Source organism: Melospiza melodia, chromosome 6 (assembly GCF_035770615.1).
Source record: "Melospiza melodia melodia isolate bMelMel2 chromosome 6, bMelMel2.pri, whole genome shotgun sequence".
NCBI classification, from domain to species: Eukaryota; Metazoa; Chordata; class Aves; order Passeriformes; family Passerellidae; genus Melospiza; species Melospiza melodia.
Window position 1 is genome coordinate 20,896,668 of NC_086199.1, and position 20,940 is coordinate 20,917,607.

At 38.7% G+C, this 20,940-nt stretch overlaps 1 protein-coding gene across 25 annotated transcripts in view; it reads right to left on the reverse strand.

Annotated features, from left to right (window-relative positions):
• Window positions 1-20,940, reverse strand: part of NRXN3 (neurexin 3) — a 706,103-nt gene that overhangs the window by 25,581 nt on the left and 659,582 nt on the right. For 17 of the 25 annotated variants that reach the window (XR_010028288.1, XM_063160199.1, XM_063160185.1 and 14 more), the window contains one exon: window positions 12,508-12,583. Coding sequence is in view for 23 of the 25 variants with exons in the window: in XM_063160199.1 (XP_063016269.1) it covers window positions 12,508-12,583 (76 nt within the window). In the remaining 2 variants the exon portion in view is untranslated. Of the gene's footprint in view, window positions 1-12,498; window positions 12,584-20,940 lie in introns of all 25 variants that reach the window. The other 8 variants (XR_010028287.1, XM_063160184.1, XM_063160187.1 and 5 more) reach the window with 1 other exon arrangement.

Consider the following 20,940-nt stretch of genomic DNA (forward strand, 5'->3'; position numbering starts at 1 on the left):
CAGCATATGTGGAAAAGATCACTCAGCTTCAGGGGTGGACTTTACCATTGCTATTCAAAACACAATGAAAAGCTGTGAACAAAACAACTGAAAATTCTGAAATATACTGGCTCAACTCCTTTGATAAATGTAATCAAAGAGCTTAGTCTTCTAACATAATTCCTACAGAGCTAGTGACAGATGTTTCCTATGCAGGAAAGTATGGCTTAATGTTCTGGGGAACCTAATGGGGGAGAAAAGAAATTGAAAAACTGAAAAGAACTACAAGAAGCTCCAAAGTTATTTACAGGTGAAGTTTAGTAGTCATATTTTCAGAAATTGAAAAAGGAGACAAATGAAGTGGGGGGACAAAAGAAGTTCCCACAAAATACTTCAAAACTTAAGTTTACTTTCTTTCATAATTAGAGATTTTGTTAGAATTCAATCTTCACTTTTTTGTAAAGCATCAATTTCAAAATGAAAAAAAAAAAATAAAAACCAAACCCAGCATTTTAGGGGTCAAGGACCCATTTCTTGTTTTGGATATGACATAGACAGCTCACAAGAGACTAGGTGGAGTGCCTACAGTATTTTGAAAGCACCAAATTTTCATTTTTTACTATGTAAGGCGTGAATATATTTAACTAATTTTCAGTCTCTGAATTCCTTTGGGGCTTACTTGGCATGCTTTTGCATGTGAAGTAAAGGGTGTGAGAGACTGAAATGTTGAAGGGTAAAGACTCAAACAACTGGCCATTTGCAAAAGCAGCAGGTGCTTTGCTGAGGCCAGGTTTGCGCCCCCACACCGAAGGGGCAGAGGAGATTTTTGGGTGCATGGTGGCAAAACCTCTGATCTGTGTTAGAACAGCCCCAGTGCCAAGGAGCAGCCTTCCACCAGTGGACTGTGTATGATCCACAGTGTTCCACGGAATGCCACCCATCACCCATGGGAATAAGGGCAGATCAGGCAGTATGGCCAGTTTACTGAACAAAAGAGCACTTTATTTTATTTCAGATACATACATACTCCCACTTCACTGACTTTCTCTCCAGCTGTCAAACCTTTTTAATCCTCTCCACAGGTCTCTGAGAGTCCCCAGAAGCCTGGCAGAGGTAAATGATTCAGAACCTCACCAAAGACACCTCCCTGCTGTGAGTTCAGATGCGTGACAGGGATCCTCTGGTTCTGACTGTTCCCAGATCTCAAACCTGAGTCACACATGCCCTCACTCACAAAACACCTCCCCCAAAATGACGGGATGTACTAGCAGCTTTCTGAGGTATACAAAAGCCAAAGACCTGAACTAACAGAACATAACAGGCACGTGAGAAAGAGGATAAGGCAAGATTCAATCTGTTTGTTCCACATTTGCTTATAAAGCTCCTAAATAAGTTTATTCTACTATTTCAGTTCCCCAAAATGCTTCTTTTAGCCAGAACATAAACATGGCATTAACAAATGTATAAACATACACACATGTACAGAGAGAGCGCGAGCGTGTGCGCACGTTTTGCAGTATATTTATCATCCCTGTCTTAGCACTGAAAAAATTAACATGCAGGAGAATCATGGATTCTAGAGGAAATACAGATCTGCAGGCACTCCACAGGAGATTTGTTACTGAATGGAGAGAGGTCAGAAGAAGGGAATAAACTTACATTTTGATATGTTAGAAAATAACCAGAACTATTTACAGGACTACTTTTGCTCTTTTCATCAGTGAAATACAAAATTTATGAACTCCCCAAGATTTCAGTAGCGAAATCAGTAGTTCCTAAAATTAGTATCTAAAATCAGTCATAATGGTTTCAGTATTAGGGAAAAATCCTGAATTATGGAGATATACTAAAAAAAAAAGCTCAAAATTGCTAAAATTGCTTTGCATTTCTGCTGTCCCTCAAAGACAGAGAAATCTTTCCCCCTTTTTAAATAACTCTGACATTTATTGTTCTGACACTGAGGTGGAGTGAAACCAGTGGAGATAAAATTTGGGGCATTTTCTTGTTGCTCTAAACCAAGCTAATGTTGAGATTTTGCAATTTTGTTTGTAAAATAGTTGTAGTTGCTCTTGAATGTAAAAAGAGGAGCTGATGATCCTTATAACACCACCCCCTGGGACCAAAGAACTTTAGTTTTTATGAGACTCCACAGAAGTAGAAAAAGAAGGTCCTTGGTGGTGGGTCTTTTGCAAGGTTTAATAATGTATTTGTTAGTGCAAAGATCAATTGGGTTCTCAAATTAGTAAACATCTAAGATTTCAAATCAAGCAAGTCTAATTTATTTTTGTTTTGTTTTTTACTTCTATATCTAATTTCCAAGCTGGTATGGGCTTTGTCTTCTGTGCCTCACAGAGCATTTAAGCTGAGTAGTATTAAAGAAATACTACACTTGATGTCCCCTAGGAACTGGGATCCACCCTTCTTACACTTGGGAGAAAACACTGATTTCTACAACTTGTAAATAAAAAATTGGAACTGAAACAGAGAGGCAGAATGACAACAAACTAATAACCCCTTTGATGTAATTGTAAACTTTGGTTTCTCATGATCTGCTTGGGTGGAAAATAGAACAGGTTTTCCTGCTCTACTGAGGCATTATTCTAGGTGTTATAGTTCATGTGAACATCAATAACTTTGAACTTCTAGTACATAAGGCATCCTTAGGTCTAGCATGATGCCCAAAAGGAATTTATAAGAAAAACCTTTAGAAGCAAAAGCCTATCCCTGTCCCTAGTATCTGTAAACACTCAACATGATTTCTCTCTAACAGACATTATTATCTTTCAGAAATCAGGTACTTCTTCTTGTTTAAAGGTACCTAATCAGTTGCTATAGACATTTAAGGTTCTAATCAACAAACATTTGCTTTTGATGCAAAATCTGTTTCTGAGTCATGTGCTAGCTCTTCTCTTCCACTGAATGTGTCATTGGCTATTTTTATTTTCTTTACCATATATTTTATGAAGCTGAAAATCAAAGCTAACAGGGACAAAAAGCAAGTCACAGCAGGTTGAAAATATCATATCTTAGTATTTTAGACATGTGTCAGCTTGATAACATAGGCACAGCACTAGAGGGATTGCCAGAATGTGACAGAGCACATGGCTTTAAGTTTAGAGAACATGCTTTAAAAAAAGACAGGAAGGCAGCAAGGGCAAGGTAGCCAGACTGTGGGGCTGATTCTCATCTTTCCTGATCTTAAATGCAAAAACCAGGGAAACTTACACCAGCTAAGTCAGGCTGGAGAAACTGTTTCGTTTTCAAAGCAAAATTCTACGAGCATGCAAGTCAAAGCAATTGAAGTGCTGATATTTAAGATCTCTCTATTGCTGTCCACACATGACATTAATTCATGTAGCCTGAGCATGGTCCATTCCAATGCATGTGTTCATTCTAGAGGGAAAAATGATATTTAATGAAAATTATGTCACACCAGTGGTCCCTGAGATTAAAATACTTGATTTTTGTATCCCTCACTTTAATCTCTCTGCATTAGCAGACTAGGAATTGTACCAACTTTATAAAAACATGTGATAATATTACTTTTCACAAGCAAGTGAAGATAGCATATAGTACTAAAACCTTAACCATAACACAGTTTATTTGCACATTTCTGGTAGGCAGCAGTACAGAACCATTTTGGGGTGTTGAACAGCAATTTGCACCTGAATATCAAAGTCCATTAAAACAGTAATTAAATATCCTTTCCACTCATCTTTACCTCATTCAGCTAGAAGTATTTCATTTACCCTGCCTTACAGGGTAAATTAACAATATACACACACAGCCACAGAAGAAACCAACAGTAGAACTGGGAATGCCACACCATAGCTCAGGCTTTTCATTCTTGGCTTAAACAACTGAATTCTCAGCTCTTCCCCTTGCTCAGTGACAAATGTCACAAAAGCTGAAGCCAGCAGCCTGCCCTAAGACAGAAAACAAAAATAAGAACTAACTATTTCTAGTACCAGATATCCATCTGTAACCTTACTGGGATAAAACAGAGTACAGTGGCATCTCTCCCAGCATCGCCTGAGCTTGAGTGAGCCCCTTGCCCCTGCAGAAGGCTGGTCACAGGCACAGCAGAAGCTACATAAGGCAAACAGAAGTCACCATTCAGTAGGACACAAGATTTATCACAGCCTGGAGGTTGCTGTCCTGATGCTTGGACATTTGATCGTCACATTACTCCAGTCTGAAGGTTACCCTAAACTTCATGATGCAGGGGGATAAAACTCCAATTGTTCTGCTCCAATAACCTGCCACTTGTTCTACAAAATTGGTTTCTTTTGCTGTTTGCATCGTAACATGACTGTCCTGGTCTCTCTGCCAGAGGGCAGTATTACACAAAACTACAAGCTTGTTGATTACAAAATAATTTTATAAGCAGTTGCTTTACTTAAGGAAATGCCAAGAAAAAGTTTTAGATTCAGCAGGAATTGCTGGTTATGAAAAACATGTGAGATCTAAAATCTAAACCAAGCCAGCTTTAAATATTGATTCATTTTCTGTTGTAATAATTACATTCAATAATTTTTCTTGGATTACGTAAGAATTAAGAAAACTAAACTGAACATAAATCATTGGTTCCCACTGGTGAAAGAAAAGTGATATTTTTATCTCTCTGTAAGTACAGGAAACATACCTTGGGTAAGTTAAATGAACTAACTAAATAATTCCATGTTGGAAACCTCAACATATCCCATCACTTCCCTCTTCCGGTAGCTCTTAGCCTAAAAAGATATTATATCATGGTCCTGTGAGAAAAGTTCACAGATTTCAATGTCTTCTCTTCAGAACAAACTAATTCCTACAAAAAACCTGGAATTTTAGCTAGGCTAAAAATATGTGTAAGTATGCTTTTTGTGATGATGTGAACATTATCTGCACAAAAACTGTCAGCCTTTTCCTCCACTAACTGAGCTGATCCACTGATGCCAGCTGATGTATCCTAATGCACTGAAGTTTCCTGTGCCATTAATGTGGCTAGTACATTCACAAAGAACTGAATTAAGGCACCAGGAAATGAACCACTGGACAAGCCAAACTATATTTTTTTCTAAACAGTATTTCTAGTCTAGGCAGATGCTTTGAAAATTCAGCCTGTTTTCCTCTGCTTTACGCATTATTGCACATTTATGATGCATATGGCAGAAGACACCCCAGATGCGATTCCAGAATTGTGTTCAAGTTATACAAGTAAACATCAGCAAGCCAGTTTTCACCAGCATCAGTAAGAGGCAGAGATCACACACTGACAGACAGAAGACTGGCCCCGCAGAGTGAAGACACACTACTCTTACAAATCCTAGATACATCCTAGACTTTTGTCTGCTAACTACAAACAAATTATGAACTGTGGATTTTAAAAATACACTCACAAAGGTATCCTTTCATCTGCACGTGTACAGTGATATTCCTTTTCCAAGACTGCCTTTTATAAAAAGTCCTTGGTACACCCCATTGTCTGGTGCCTAAAGCACAGATAGCAGGAATTCTTACTCTAACACATCAGCATGTAGGCACAAATCCCTTAAGAAGCTGTATAAGAAATCACTTTAGCATTATGCCAGCAAACCACTTCTAGGAGTGAAATGATAACAGAGTTTGAAAGCTATTGAGAACAGAACAGCTGCAAACTTGGTCTTATGAAGCTCTGCAGACATCTTGAAACATCCATCCTGAAGCCTCGGGGAGACACTCAGAACATCATTCAAAGCTTGGTGCCTCTTTGTGGACCTCCCTCGGGTAGGTGAGGAAGGGAAGAGGGGAAGGGAAGGGGATGAGGGATGACAGAGCGCCGAGGAGCTAAACACCAGCTTACAAACAGAGAACAGAATCACATAACAACACTGGACCAATGGACTCCAAGACACAGTGACAAGACAGATGGACACAAACAAGACGCAAAATCGCTACTGAGAAATAAAACAAAAGCAAAGAAACCCCATTAAAAAAAGTAGATCTATAACTCCGAGGCTGCAAGGAGCAGCCAAGGGTACTGGCATAACTCTTCCAAAAAGAATAAATTATAATATAAATAAAAAATAAAATCAAAACAATATCCCCCCCAAATCATACACTACAGACTTGCTCGGTTAGCCTGAATGCATAGCTCTGATGGAACATACGATGGTGTCATCACAGCCCATGCACCAGTTAATGAAGGCCATGGTTAGTTACATCAGCTAAACTACAGCATGCCAGAAAAATGATCTTGCACTGACCCAGAAATAAAAGATACAACAGACACTCTGCATTGCAATAAAATTCTTTTTATGCCATCTGCAGTTTCTAGGGCTCTTTACATTGGAAGAGCTTTTCCTGGGAATATGCAGGGTAAAGGGGAGGGTTTTTTTTCCTTCTGGGTGTTTTTTTCTCTGAACTCAATTGAAAAAAAAAGGAAAAGGGGAAAAGCAGGATAGAGACTTTGCAGAAGTTTAAAAAAGTAGGAAAATAAAAATAAAGGAGAGGTAATACTCTTCATTCTTTTAAACACAACTTTCTTGGGATATCAAAAAATGTGAATTTCTTGAGGATGGCAAGAAAAGATTTTGTTGCCTTTATTGGTTTGCAGATCTATATCTCATTCTTGAGATGATGAAACCATTATTTTGTTGGAAGAACTCCAAAAATATAAATTGAGAAGTACAGCGATGATTTTAAAAATTAAAAATTAGCAGTATGGCACGATTACGAGCCAGAAAAAAAACCGAAAAGGAAAGAAATATAAAAGAAACTAAAATATCAATCACCAAAAATTCATGCGGCACAAGATGAGGTGAAACGACAGAAAATGTTCTTCAAATATATACAATGTATATATCTATCGATATATACACGGAGCAGGTGTGTATATATCGATCGATATACCTGTATAATTTTTTTGTTCTCCCTGCCCCACCCTACCCCAAGGCTAATTGGTAGATGAAATTATCAATTAAAATCAAAGAAGTAAATAAAAGGAAGAAGGAAAAAATCAAACAAAAAAAGAAATTAACGTGCTTTGTTCACCAAGAAATAACAATATCATGCATCTGTCCACACCAGCGGATGCCAGGGTTAGATGAAGGCATGAATTTCTGTGTAAATATGTGATTGGATGATAGGGACTACTGCTGATATTGGTCATTTATTGCTTTAGCAAGTAGATATATATGCACACTGTATATATATAGTGCATATATAGATAAAATATCCTCATGGGTGGGGCTTTTGGACCTTACATAGATAGAAAGACCAATATGCTGAAAATCAATCTCAGTATTCCTAATGTAAAAAAAAAAAGAAACACAAAACTAAAAAGAAAACAAAACTTCCTGTAAGTCATCTGCATGATTGTAAAACTCATTTGATTTTGTTTTGGCTGTAAGATTGTAGCTAGGAAATTCCACCAAACAAGTGATGCTATTAGACCCTGGGAAGTGCTGTGGATGAGCCCCTGTCCTTTGGGTCCATACGGGATTCAGTTTATGAGATTGGAAGTCTATTTCTCTGAGTACTCAGAGGCATGCACACAACTTTAAAGGCCATTTCTTACTCACAACATGAGAAATGGGGAAGCATTCCTGCTTGTCAGAGGGAAAGACCGTGGGTGACTGAGCACTGGACTGTGGGGAGTGTTCCAGGTAGAGCAGTGAAAATTCCCTGAGTGCTTCAGGAAGGTCGATGCAGTTATGGAGGACAAGAGCCAAATCAACACTTTTTTTGGTTTCTTCAGTGGACTCTTCACTCCCTACATATTGGTTTTTGTACTGTGCCAGCTGTTTTGGAAGACAGATTATGCTTGTCTTCCGCAAATCAATCTCTGACCCAGGCAGGCTGCAGGTGGATGGCTACAGGCCAGTAAATTATAGATACAGAGGGCATATCTGTTGGATATGTGCCTCCTGTGTGTGAGTAAGTATACAAAACTTCCAATGCAAAGAACTGTAGATTCTGGCGTATCTACTGCTGTGTCCAGTCCCCCATAAGAAAGGCTTACCAGTCTGATTAAACAAGGACAGCCTTAACATATATGAAGCCTTTTGGGAAACACAGAGTAAATTTCCCTGGGGAAAGAAAATCACATTGGAAATTGATGGGCTGATAGGGAGGGAAAACTGGCAACTGCACCAGGGAAGAAACACAGGATGTGTCGAGCCTGGGAACAAGGATTAAGCCCTACAGACCATTTCAAGAGGCTGTATTGTGGGCTTCAGGCTAATTGGTGAGTGTTTGAGCCTCACTGTTTTGAGCAGTCCAAGGAGCAGCTTGGGCTATGATCCCAACCAGCTGCCTGGCCACCAGCATCCAACCTGCCTGGTGCCAGAGCTCCACTAATGGACATCCTTAACAGGAATGAGGGCAATGGTGTGAGGAGACAGCAACAGCTGTCAGGAAAGCATAATTATCATCCTCAAGGCTTTGAAGTCTCAGTAAGATCAGATTGTTAGGGTGCTCCTCATTTCACTGAAAAGAGATCAATGCTCTTCCTTCACAGTGCTTCCTAGTCATTCCTTGTCTGAAAAGATGTTTTCCTTACCAATCTTACATTCTCTGAAAGCAGATGAGTGACCAAAAAACCACCCCAGAGCTGTGCTCAGAAGCACAGACTCAGAACCTTGGCTTGAGTTTTGAGGAACTTGAATATTTGAGCCTCAGAACTCCTTGGAGCAGGCCAGAAGACAGTCCTGTACTCATACCAGAGAAAAGCATCTGTTTTGGCACAGAAAAAAGAAGATTTTTGGCTGTGTACTGTGACAAGCAGAATTTTCATAGAGATAAAAGAGGATCTTCTCTTGACTGTTAAGCAAATGTTTCTTCAGGGCAGATAAACACGTTTTTTGCCCCTTGTATCATTTAGATTAAGTCTTCTGCGTATCTAGAGATCTAAGGGTATCTAGGCTTGTCTGCAATAAGATGAATAGGGGGCAATTTCTGTCCCTGAACTGGTTTCTTTTACATTACATTAAATACAGGGGGGTTTTGGATCCACAGCTGTCATTGCTGTCACTTAGAATAATTCCTTAGGTATACATTCATGTCTACAGGTGACGTCTGCAAGCTGCCTCAGTGAGAACAAGTCCAGTGACAGCTCCTGTTTTTTAAATGAAGTTTGTCTACCAAAATTCAAAAACAAGAAATCACTTTTGGAAGGGAGCCACAAAGTCTAAGCCAGCCTGCTATTGTGTTTCAAGCCAGCCTGGAGAATCCTGAAGAGAGCAGAGTTAGGGAATCACCTTCACACTGTCTTTTTTGAAAGAGACGCAGTGTTCAGACACAGATTGTATGCACATGAGATTCAGGTCTTAGATTCAACTGTCAATCAGAGTTAAGTGGCAGTAAGACCCTGCCAAATGGTCCTCACATGGTATTTAGTCTCAAAGAGGACATGATTTTCAGCCTCTGAGTACACCAAAAACAAAGGCTTCAAAAGGACTCTACATAGAGTACTGCCTCTGATTCCAGACCAAGACCAAAGCAATATCCATGGGTACTGGGATTTGATTCTGACCCATATGAAATCTGAAAACTTCTGATCTGCAGGGAAATATTTTCTGCTGCTCTTGTCTTGGCTATTGCACAGCAGGTTCATAGCGATGTGTATCATATCTCACAGCTGCAGCAGTGAGTTCAGTAACCTTTACATTACTAGACCATGGCACTGAGGGTGATGGAAGGCCAAATTTGGCAGAAACTCAAGAGCTTTAAAAGCTACACATTATCAGAGCAACAAAAAGAAGACTGTGCTGGGTTAGGTCATTTAATTTTCAGTCTGCTATAAAAGGAATCAGGCAAGGCAGAAGGCAGTGACCTGTCAACAGAAAAGGATGAAGCAATTTCAAATGAGCCCAATTAAAAAAAAAAACAACAATAAGTTTAAAAAAAAATCTGAAGCCACATGCTAGAAAACACAAGCAAGATTATCTGGATCTTTTCTCTCCACAATGCACATATTTAAATACCAGATCTTGGCATGTGGCCAGAATTCTGACTTGGCTGGTGAAGTGTAAAGGCAAACACATCTGCTCAGCCAAGCCAGCACTACTGGATTTTGATAAGCTGGCTCAGATTGCTTTAGTGCTCCAGAGCAGAATGGGCTGAATGAGTGCTTTGATACTGCCTGTATGGCAGACACTATGCACTGAGAATGCAGACAATAAGATAGACAAAGAAAATGAGAAGCCCCATAAACCTGCTACTTTTCCTTCTTATTATGATGGAATGAGTTAAGTTTATGCAAAAAGGACCTGCATATTCCTCCTCCTTCTGGCAATTTTGTACACCAGCACCTCTGAGAGCAGAAGAACTCAAAATCTGGAAGTGCAGATTTCATCAGCAAAGACCATCTGGGAGACTTATTTTTACATATAATCAAGCTAACTTTTATTCTCAATGTCACAGTAATTCCCTAGAAAAGAATCAGATTTCAGTGGCTAATGTGGTCTATGCTCCTATGCAGGAGGAGTAGGGTGCAATGAAAGATACTGGGGAAATTTACAAGAATGCCTGGTAGTTTAGGAGAGAACCTTCAGCAGATTTTCAGAGAATCATATTATTTTGCACAGCAGATATTCAAACGTCTGCAGGCACTTCTATCTGCCAACTGTAATGCTTAGCAGGATTTTCAAAAGCAAGTAATTTTTACAAATCCAGTTTGTACCTGTTTGTAGCATTAGATTTTTAACTGTGTCAGGAAGGAGGTATTTTTAGTCTGGAAATGTTGCTGTACAGCACTATGAAATTTCATGCTAAACATGGTGTTTTTCCAAATTTTTACTCAAACTTTGATTTTTCCACTGGCAGCACAAGCTGAAAATATTGCTCTTACAATTTCTAGCTGCTGAAGTTATGGTGATTTTTTAAACAAAAATTTACAAGAGGAGGAGTCTGATAAAGACATCCTTCTGTCCTTTAATAGAAATACATGACAATCAGAATATAAATTCAAAAAAAGAAGTCTTCACATGTTAGTGAAGCTTTAATGAAGTGACTTCATTTATTTGCATATCAGTTGCAATAACTTTGCCCTTGTGTCCATGGTCCTATTAATCTCATGCCTCACTTTCATTACAATCACTGTGCTGGCATTTTATTACTATTTTTCTTTAAACTCTCAGTACCCCCATTGTTTGCTTTTTTACTTCACAATCTAGTTATATTTTGACTGATTTTCCTCCAGATGGGGAGTAGAAAAATTCATAGAAATCTGTGAAGAAAGAGATGGGAAGTAGGCTGAGCTACCTGTTACCAACAGTCTGTGTCACTGCCTTCACTGTCATCAGAGGGAAGTCAAGAGTATGGGTGGAAGTTCCCAGCTACAATGCAATGCCAATCTCAGGTTACAGCAAGACCAAGTTCTACTCAAAATGCAGGTACACCATGACAAATTGAAAAGAAATGTGAAAGCACTAGCCTTGGGTGAATTTTTATGTTATTACTGTATTACTCAAATGGCTTCAGGAAATTAGAAACAGAACATTTATAATACTTTCTTGGTATTTTTTGTAAGAAAAAAAACCCCATCATCCCAAATAAAACAAAGCAAAAACAAACAAAACAAAGCCAAATGAAAGGACCCCCTCAAACTATTTATATGTTTCATTTTGAAAGACAAAAATTCTAACCAAAATTCCTCTTTTTCTTTTAAATGTACACAGAAATTCGATGATGTCTGTTCTCTATTATAGAAATGCTTAACTCATGGCAAGCCTCAAAAAAGAAGACTTGAAAAAGCCTGTAAGAAATAAAGTAGACTGCAGTTGCCTGCTGGATACCACATAAAATATCTCACCAGAAAGAAAAGCCATCAATTTATCAAAATGTATCTGAAAGGGAGAAGTTGAGTCAGTTCCACATGGCCAGTCCTTCTGACTCTTTAATGGATACATTTTGAAGCATCACTGCAGATAACAAGGCAAGAATTACTACTAATTTTGTTATGTTAAAACTATGTTTTGGTGCTCCCCAATTTCTTTGGGGTCACAGGAAACAAAATTAGTATAAACACATTACCATGTTAACTGTACTCAAAATCCCATGGACAAATGTATCCCTTAACATACATCTTCAGAGTAATTAAAAAGATTAAACATTGCTAATAACTTATTTTTATTTCACTTTTCTCTTCTGTTTTCAAAGGTTCACCCTCTCCACTTCATAAATCTTCATTATTTGTCACACTCCATATTGATTTTTTCTTCTTACATTGTTAGTAAAGTAACATCTAGAAATATGTGAACTATTAGCTGGAATCACTTTTAGAAAGTTTGCCTCTCCATGCGAACAACTTTATATAAAGCAAATAGCAACTACATATTGGTGTTTTGCTGTTGCCAAGTCCATGGGATCTGATGCTTGGCTGTATAGTTTCTTATTTTATATACAGTGTATATATACATGAGTGTGCATATATACACATATACACACACATATATACATATATAATTATATATGTATACATTCACACACATATAAAATATATGTATGCATTGTTTTTTGCAAATGAAATCAGAAAGCAAGCAAAACACGACTGACCTGACTTACCTGTACTGGGTTCACAGTCAATGAAATCTTCATCATCACTGGAACATTCAGCTGATGAAACAATGTCATCTGTTGTCTGGCAGGTGAAGCAAAGGAACAAAAGAAAACAAAAGTAAGATATTTGCAAGTCAAGAAGTTATTACAGAGGCAGCTAAATATCCAAGGTTTCACAAATCTAACTTTTAAAATATTCAAGTTGTACCAAGCACTCCATATATGCCGGTGTAAATGTGTCCTCCATTGAGTTGGAGTCTCCTGTCGGAGAAACAGTGCCTATCCTGTGCTACTGAATATTTCAGGTGTGCACAGGTGCTGTGCACCTGCTGGGCTGTTTAGGGCAGCAAGGGGATCACACTGGTGCTGTTGAACAAGGTATAGTGGGCTACAAGCCTGCTTGGCTGGCAAACTGCGCTGAGCAGCCGCTGTAGATGTGTCTGCTGGGAGGAGGCTGGGCTCCTCCACAAATACCAGTATCATGCAGGGCCAGCCAGAAGGCACTTCCTGAGAGGCCTACCATGTGAGGCATGCTCAGACTGAACATGCTTTCTGCAAAGGAAATATACAGTATAGACTCAGACAATGCACATTGCTCAGCTAGCAGCCCTCTGCTGTGCCCAATGCACCACTCTGGGGCAGACATAATTCCTGCTCTGTTAATGCACCTCTTGGGCTGGAAATATGGTGTTGATCCATACAGTAAATATCTGCGCAGCTCACTTGTTGCATGATGAGGAACTGCTGCATGTGTCAGGTATGCCCAACATGCAACCTCATCTCCTTGCTTAGCAAGTGAACAGGGATGTGGATGCAACTAGGCTGACCGGATGTAAAGTCTGATTCTGAAAGGGTTAAACCAAAATGTAACCATTCACAAACGTTACAGGTTTCATCACATTCCTTTGCATTTCCAGCTGGTGATATTTTCTTCTTCTTTTTTTTTTTTTTTAAACATTAAACATTTTTTTTTTTAACATTTTTTAAACATTTCATTTTTTATATTTTTTCTTTCTGTGTGTGTACTGCTCTAATTAATGAGCAGCATGTACTGCAGCATGTTAGAGAGACGTGTACTGGTGTCTCTTCCCAGCAGCATCTCCTGCCTGTAATTGCTGCAATTAGTTGAATTAGTAATGCAGACCATTAGGGAGAGCCTGTGGCAGCCTCTGGACACAGGTTGTAATGTTCCTGTGCACAATACAAAATTACCCCAGCTCAGCAGCATTGGCTCAACCACGGCTTCTGGTGAAACTGTCTCCCTTAACAGCTCTTCCTTGCAGAGAGCTGCCTATTCTGCCAAGCAGTAGGATCAGTGGGATGACTCCTGAAACAAAACAACTGAAATGCTCCTCACCAGGCAGGAAGCATTTCTGAACTCGGGAGCAGGACAGCTGCACTTCAGTACTCTAGGTGAATATTGCTGGGAATCTCACATCTCAACAAGACAATCAAATCCTTATCCCTTATCCCTAAAGATTCTCCACCTTTAAATAAGGTCTCCTTTACATTTTTATATCTGCTATGGCTGCCTCCAACACGTTCCTTCTTCCCTTCACAAAAGAGTTCTGAGGACTCTGCCCTTTCTTTAGCCTCATGTGCGCCCAGCACTAGGAAATACCTCTGATCCCGGCTAGAAGCTCCTTACCCTCCCTGTCTCTGTTTGTAATTGAGCTAAGGGGAGAAAAAGAGAACCAAGAAGTCAGAAAGATCAGACTGAACCTAATGATCCTTCAGTCTTGATTTCAGTGGCTTAGATTGAGCCAAGAAAGAAAAACAGGAGAGGTCAGTTGCAAGTAAAAATTATAAAAATAGGGTATCAGTGAAAAAGCCAGTCATGAAGTATTTTACGCATTACTCAGTCATACCCAGCGTGGACATTTGGCAATGTTTTGTGGAATGCTATCTTGCAGTAGTTTCATGCTTAAATACTTTCATTAAATACTTCCACAATCTTGCTTCCATCAGGAGTCAAGATTAAAAGGAACTGAAGGTAATATGTTCCTGCCTCACATGTCAAGGTCATTTTTTTAAGATCGTCTTTCAGTCATAGAAAGTTGAAGAATTCTGTTAAATCCTGCTGACTTCTCTTAAGACAAGCTGGCTTTAAAATTTTGTCTGCTCAGTAAGGGTACGAGAAAGGAGGAATGCACAAAATAGAAATTTACTTTTTTCAATTCTCCTAGTCCTGTCACATATATTTTAGAAAGTATTATTTATCCCCAGAAACTTTATAACTAATACAGTAATCACATCCTCCAACAGTCAAATGCAGCTGTCCTGGGTAAAAAGATATTAGTTTTTAATTGCAGCAATGTAAAGTAATTTAGTACAATTTAGTAAACAAGGCTATACTGCTAGAAATTTTTAAGCTGGGGAAATGTAGTTATAGAAACTGGAGATTCATACTGTAGTTGTCTAAGGGTAAGGATGGCACTGTGAATAAAAAACAAATTAAGGATAGTACTGTGAATTAAGAATAAACTACCCATCACTACTAGAAGACCTTGCTCAGACACTGCTAAACCCCTGGCAATTGGTTTTGCTTTCCAGGTTAAATTTAGATCCTGTGGATTTTGGTCTTAGTTGAACATCTGAAAATTTACACTTCTCATAGAAAAACAGTGATTATTTGCTCCAGTAGGAAATAAACACAAAAATGATGACAATGTATTGCTGTCACTTATCAGCTGCTATACCTATTTGATTACCCCCTTACTTGCTCAGATCTAAAGGCTTCATGCAACATTAACATGGAATCAAATCCAATTGAACTGACAATGTGATTTAGTATTTGTAAAGAATAAGGAGTTCCTTTAGAACTATTTTTTTCCTCTTACATATTGGGGGCATCGTATGAAACCAGGAAGGTTTTTTGTTTTTTTTTTTTTTTAACTGGACACCTCCTTGCAACAGGACACTGGTAGATAATAAAAGTTTAGAGCATTTTGGAAGTGATCAGCCAAACTGAGGGTCAAAACATCCTTCCAGACCTATTAATTACCCTGTATCTAGTTTGGGAAGTCCCTGTACCACAACCTGGAAAGTCATGAAGCCCGGCCCTTGTTCCTTTTCCTGTTCAATTTCACATCTCATAAGCAGCTTAAGGCAGTACATGCAACACATTTATGCTGCACTCTGATATGGGTACTAGATTTCCTGCTATAAAATCTTCTTGCAGCTTGTGTTGGTTCTGAACAGAGAAGGGCACAGTAAGCCAGACTCAGACAAAATGCAAATATGTGATGTGCAGTACTCATCAACCCTGGCAACTTCAACCTCTATTTGCACTTTTTCATGACTGGTTCCACACATGATTTTATCAATTAATCTCCATCTTTCCTCTCCATCTCTATTACATACTATTTCACCTGATATTAATTTTTTTTTGCTTGGTGATTGCTCTTTATCCCATCCTGTTGATTTTGTGTATAAAAATGAGGGTTAGAAAAAGAAAAAACCTCCAGAAGTGGTGTTAGATTTAAGCCAAGGTCATTAACAACATCTCTAGAAACCACAGAAAAGATAAGTACACTAATCTGTCTTGCCATTTCCTATCTTGTATTTTTAATCTCAGTACTTTCCATCACAATTCATCACTAACTGATTTTCTAGTCCCACCACATATTGGTTTTCCATACACCTTCCGCTCAGATACCAACATCTGAATCATCCCAAAGGAATAAAGCTATTTATGAGAAAGAACGGCAGATTCCTGACCACAGGGTCAACAAAACATCCAGAAGGCCATTACTTCTTGTAACAGAAATTTGTACCTTTCAAGACCCTCCTGGAGCTGGGAATTTTCAATGGATGTTTATTAAACTTGCTGGTTCCACGAGACAGGAGAGGCTACTGAGCAGAGACCCTGGAAATCGATCCACTAAGATAATTTCTTCACATCAGAAACAGCTCACTGTGAGGCAGTAAGCAAAAGCACTACCCCATTTCTGGTCACTTTTCCCCATTTTTGAAATGGTTCTCATTATACTCACCCACTGGCCCCAGGGAAAGTAAGTGGATTAATGCTTTAGTGTCTGCCCAGTGAACTAAGGATAGTAAATGCTAAACATTCTTATGTACAGGCAAAAGGATAGTAATGAAACTTCTCCATATGCTGTGATGGAAATGATGTTTGTGTTTTCATTGGAAAGAACATGAGAGAGAAAATATTTTTCTCTTCCCTATATTAGCTAAATTCTATATTAAAAATAATAAGTCACACTATACTATTTTAAAATATGTATTTCATTTCTAAAGAATCCCAGCTTTGAAATTACTTGGCCTGTATTAAAGGCCATAAAACTAAAGATAGGTATTATAATAACTTTCAATAAAATTTCTCTCTGGCAGGAACCCTTTTTATTCCTTCCTCTGAAAGATTTTTTATGGGATTTATATTATTATTTTTTCTCTCCCTCTCTCTAGTGTTTAATGAAATTGCTTTGGAATAAAACCAGGGTAGGAGAAAGTGCTAAACTCTGAGTCCACCCCAGAGGATTTATGGGCATACTTACCTTCAAATTCTTTCTATTTCACTGAATTGGCTCCCCATTCCTTTCCATGAATTATTAGTTCTGTAATCACCTCCTCCTAATTATTCACTCTAAGGGCCTCTTCAATCTTGACATGGTGATAGTTCTATAATCTTTGTTCATTACCCTGTATGTACTGATGTGGGATATGTAGTGCAAGGAAATCTGGCATGGTGTGGCAAGACCTGCTCAAGATCACTCCATTCCTGTCCAATGTTTAAATTCCCCAAAGCCCTAATTTATGTATCAGATCCCTAACCCTTGCTCCTTTGTTCTACACAAAATGGCAGGTGGTGAATCTTCCTTTTCCCAATTGCAAAGTTTTTTTGACACCTTGCTGTTTGGGCACACCACTATTTAAGAAATATTAAGAATGCTGGATAAAATAAGCTCTGTCACAGAACAGCTTTATGAAATTATAAAAAACACGCCCAGGAATGATGGAGTTCTCTCTTCCAGAGGGAGAGAAAAGACAAGGACCCATAAATTCAACCCTTAGACAAATTCCTGCAGAATTACACATTTGGCAGTTGCTTGACTTGATAAAGTAGGATTCAATTTTCCTACTTGCCATTTTCTGGAAATTCTTCTGCACACTATACATGTTACTTCCAATTCAACACCATTATTTGAAAGGCAACACTTAAGGCTTTGTTGTGAGAGAAGTGTAAATCTATTTGCCACCGAGGAACCACAATTTACAGTACTTGAAGTATGACCATCACAAAATGCTAGGCACAAATATTTTCCCAAGAGTGGAGAAATACAGTTGTATTAACCTGGGCACTGCATTTGCCTTTCACACCTAAAATATACAGAGATGAAAGTCAACAAACTTTTTCCTAAATACAAGCACTTGACCTCCTCCATTGCTTCTATACTGCTGTATTTTCTATAGATCTCAAATTTATTATGGTCTATGGACTACATGTTTTCCTCTAAACCTAAAAGCATAGAGTATAAATGCTCCCTTTAGAACAGCAAAAAGTTAGTGATGCTGTCCAGTCTTCTAGAAATCAAGTAGTTTCTTGGCAAAGAATAGGCTCAAGGCATTTGCTGTTATGCCAAAAAACGATAGCAGATGAAGTGTCTGTCTCATTAGGAGCCATTTCTAGTTTGAATACCTCCACCTTCTGTACTTTAGTAACTGGGCTTTTTAAAGAACTTTTCGTATTCTGTTCACACTATTCAATTAAATGAGAATCCTTCATCTGTCCTTTCTACACGTTACATTTGTTTCTCACTTTTTAATTAATCTTTATTTGCAAAATACCCTGGAGGTCACTACAGTATAGCAGACCTGAGAGACTCAGTCTGGACAAACTCAAACTACTACATACAGATAGCAATAATCTGCATACAAATGGGAAAAAATTAGAAATGTTGCAAAAATCATAATGAAGCATTACAAAAGAAGCTGCAATCTGGGACTGTATAAACTTTTTAGGGGAGTCTTGGGTTTCCTGTCTTTTGCTAAAGCGTATAAATCTCATTACTGGATAGAACAACATGCATTTTCTTATCATGGGACAGACACAGCCACAAATATGTGCAAGCCCTTTGCACCCCCACACACTAATGCTGAGGTTCTGTCTGCCTCTGCAGAAGCAATGCATCAGAGAACATTAAACTAACAATTTTTCCTCATATAGCTAATTTGAGGTAAATAAAAAACCAAGAGGACCAAATCTTCTGTTTGTTTAAATTGGCATTGATTTCAACCAAACTGCAACAACTTGCAGCAAGAGAGAATGGCTCCCTACTTTTAGTTTTGGACAAATCAATGCCAAAAGATTATTGGAGTAATTTTAGTCAATTCAGAGAAGAGCCACTGAAAAGAGAAAAGAACTTGACAGAAGTATGAATGAGACAGGTTTAGTAAAACTAAGCATCAGAACTTGATTTAACAAGGACTTAAGGTATGATAAATTTTTACAGATGTCACAAAGGACATCAGGAAGAATGATGAACTATTTAGAGTGCTTCAAAAAAGGATAAAATTAAGAGGAAAAAAAGGTGTTATTTTAACTAAGCAAAATCTCAGTAGTGATCTTTATCAACTATGGAGAAGTGTCCAAGAAATACCAGAAACCATTAGCACTGAGGTCAAGCAGTTACCTAAGCCATCCTAATGGTAATGAATACCATTAGTGTACATGCTCTAATAGGCAAGAGCTTGCTCCATCTATCTTGAGTCCAATCTAATCACTCTAAATCAAGTCCATATTTGCATCTTCTCTGTCACTATGCAATATAAACACATTACACATTTCTCTGTCATTGCAAAGCAGGCAGCAAAGCTATCCAGCACAGCCTTTCAGTTTGCTGTGCTCAGAGCCAGAATCACAGAATATTCTGAGTTGGAAGGGACCCCCCAGGATCATCAAAGTCCAACTCCTGGTCCTGCACAGGACAGCCCCAAGGATAACACCTCGTGCCCTTTGTCCAAATGTTTCTTGAACTCTGTCAGGCTTCAGGCTGTGACCACTTTCCCTGGGGAGCCTTTTCCAGTGCCCAGCCACCCTCTGGGTAAAGAACTCTTCCTGATAGCCAACCTAAACCTCCCCTGACACAACTTGAGGCCATTCCCTTGGGTCCTGTCACTGGGGCTGGTGTGTTACCTACCAAGAGGCTGGTGGGTATCCAGCAGGCACGTACCCTTCAACAGCAGCCCAGCAGAAGTGCATCTCCTGGCTGCATGTTCCTGGCTGGATATAAAACCTGATTTGCTGTCAAATTATAGCATTAGGTTGGGATCATGAGAGAGCAACCCCTCAACAAAATCAGCCATTTGTCCACTACTATGGCAGACAACAGATTAAGGAACTAGGCAGGTTAAGTAAGAGAAAGCAAAAAATAATCTTCCCAACTGTATGTCAATCTAGATTCATGAGCAGTCATGATTAAAAAGAGCTTTGAAAGCTTGAATTATTACTTTGAAAGCCAAAAGCGTGTCGCACTAAAATCAATAGTTCATTAAGACTGTAAGTCTGACTCTTCTGGACCAAGTTTGATGCCAAATTTCAGAGACTTTGTTCTGTGCCTGAGCTGTGGAAAGTCAACAGGGAAAAAATCATGTTTCTGCCTTTTGTCTCTGTCTGTTGGCAGTGGGAAGGGTGATGATGTTGTGAGGCAGTGTGAGCAGAGAGAGAAAGAGAAGGGAGGGCAAAGAGGGGAGAAAGGAAAGTGGGGAGGATTAATTCATCTGTTGTTCAAGGCACCCTGACAGGGGAAAGAGAAGTATTGAACCACAGCAGCTTAACCCAACTTCAATGTACCTTCCCAAAAGCATAGGGAATGTAATTCTTCATGGTGTTCTGCTGATAAGCAAATCCTCCTAAATCCTTTCAATTTATTTCTTGGCCTGAAGAAATTACATATTATTTAGGAGCTAAATAAATAAATAAAATTTCATTTCCATGAATCTAGATTGGCTGTTTATTGATTACATAGGCCCACAGAGCCGCTTGCTTTTCTATTTCTTTCCTTTCCTAACAGAACAGGCTCTTTTTGACTTGAACTAGGAAAGCATCAACCGGCAAGCCTTTTCCAGACTATACAATGTAACCTTCAAGATTTGCAAGAGCTTTAAACTGGGCTGTAAAATACCATTTATTGGTTTTAATACAAAAGATAGTGTCTTCTCTCACACCAAAGCTGTTTCTCCCCTCTTATCAACCAATTTCTCCTTTCCATGTGAATTTTCCTTCTTCCAAACAAGTACCTTTAAGATGAAAGTTGTGTGTGTATACAGTGAAGACAGAGACTCTTGGAAGAACCACACAGGAGGAATATTGACACTGATTATACTTTTCATAATTTGATGAAGGAGCCTGTGCTCCTTCCATATTATATTTTTATTTCTTATTGAAAAAAACTGTTACTTGAAACAGAAACCATCAGT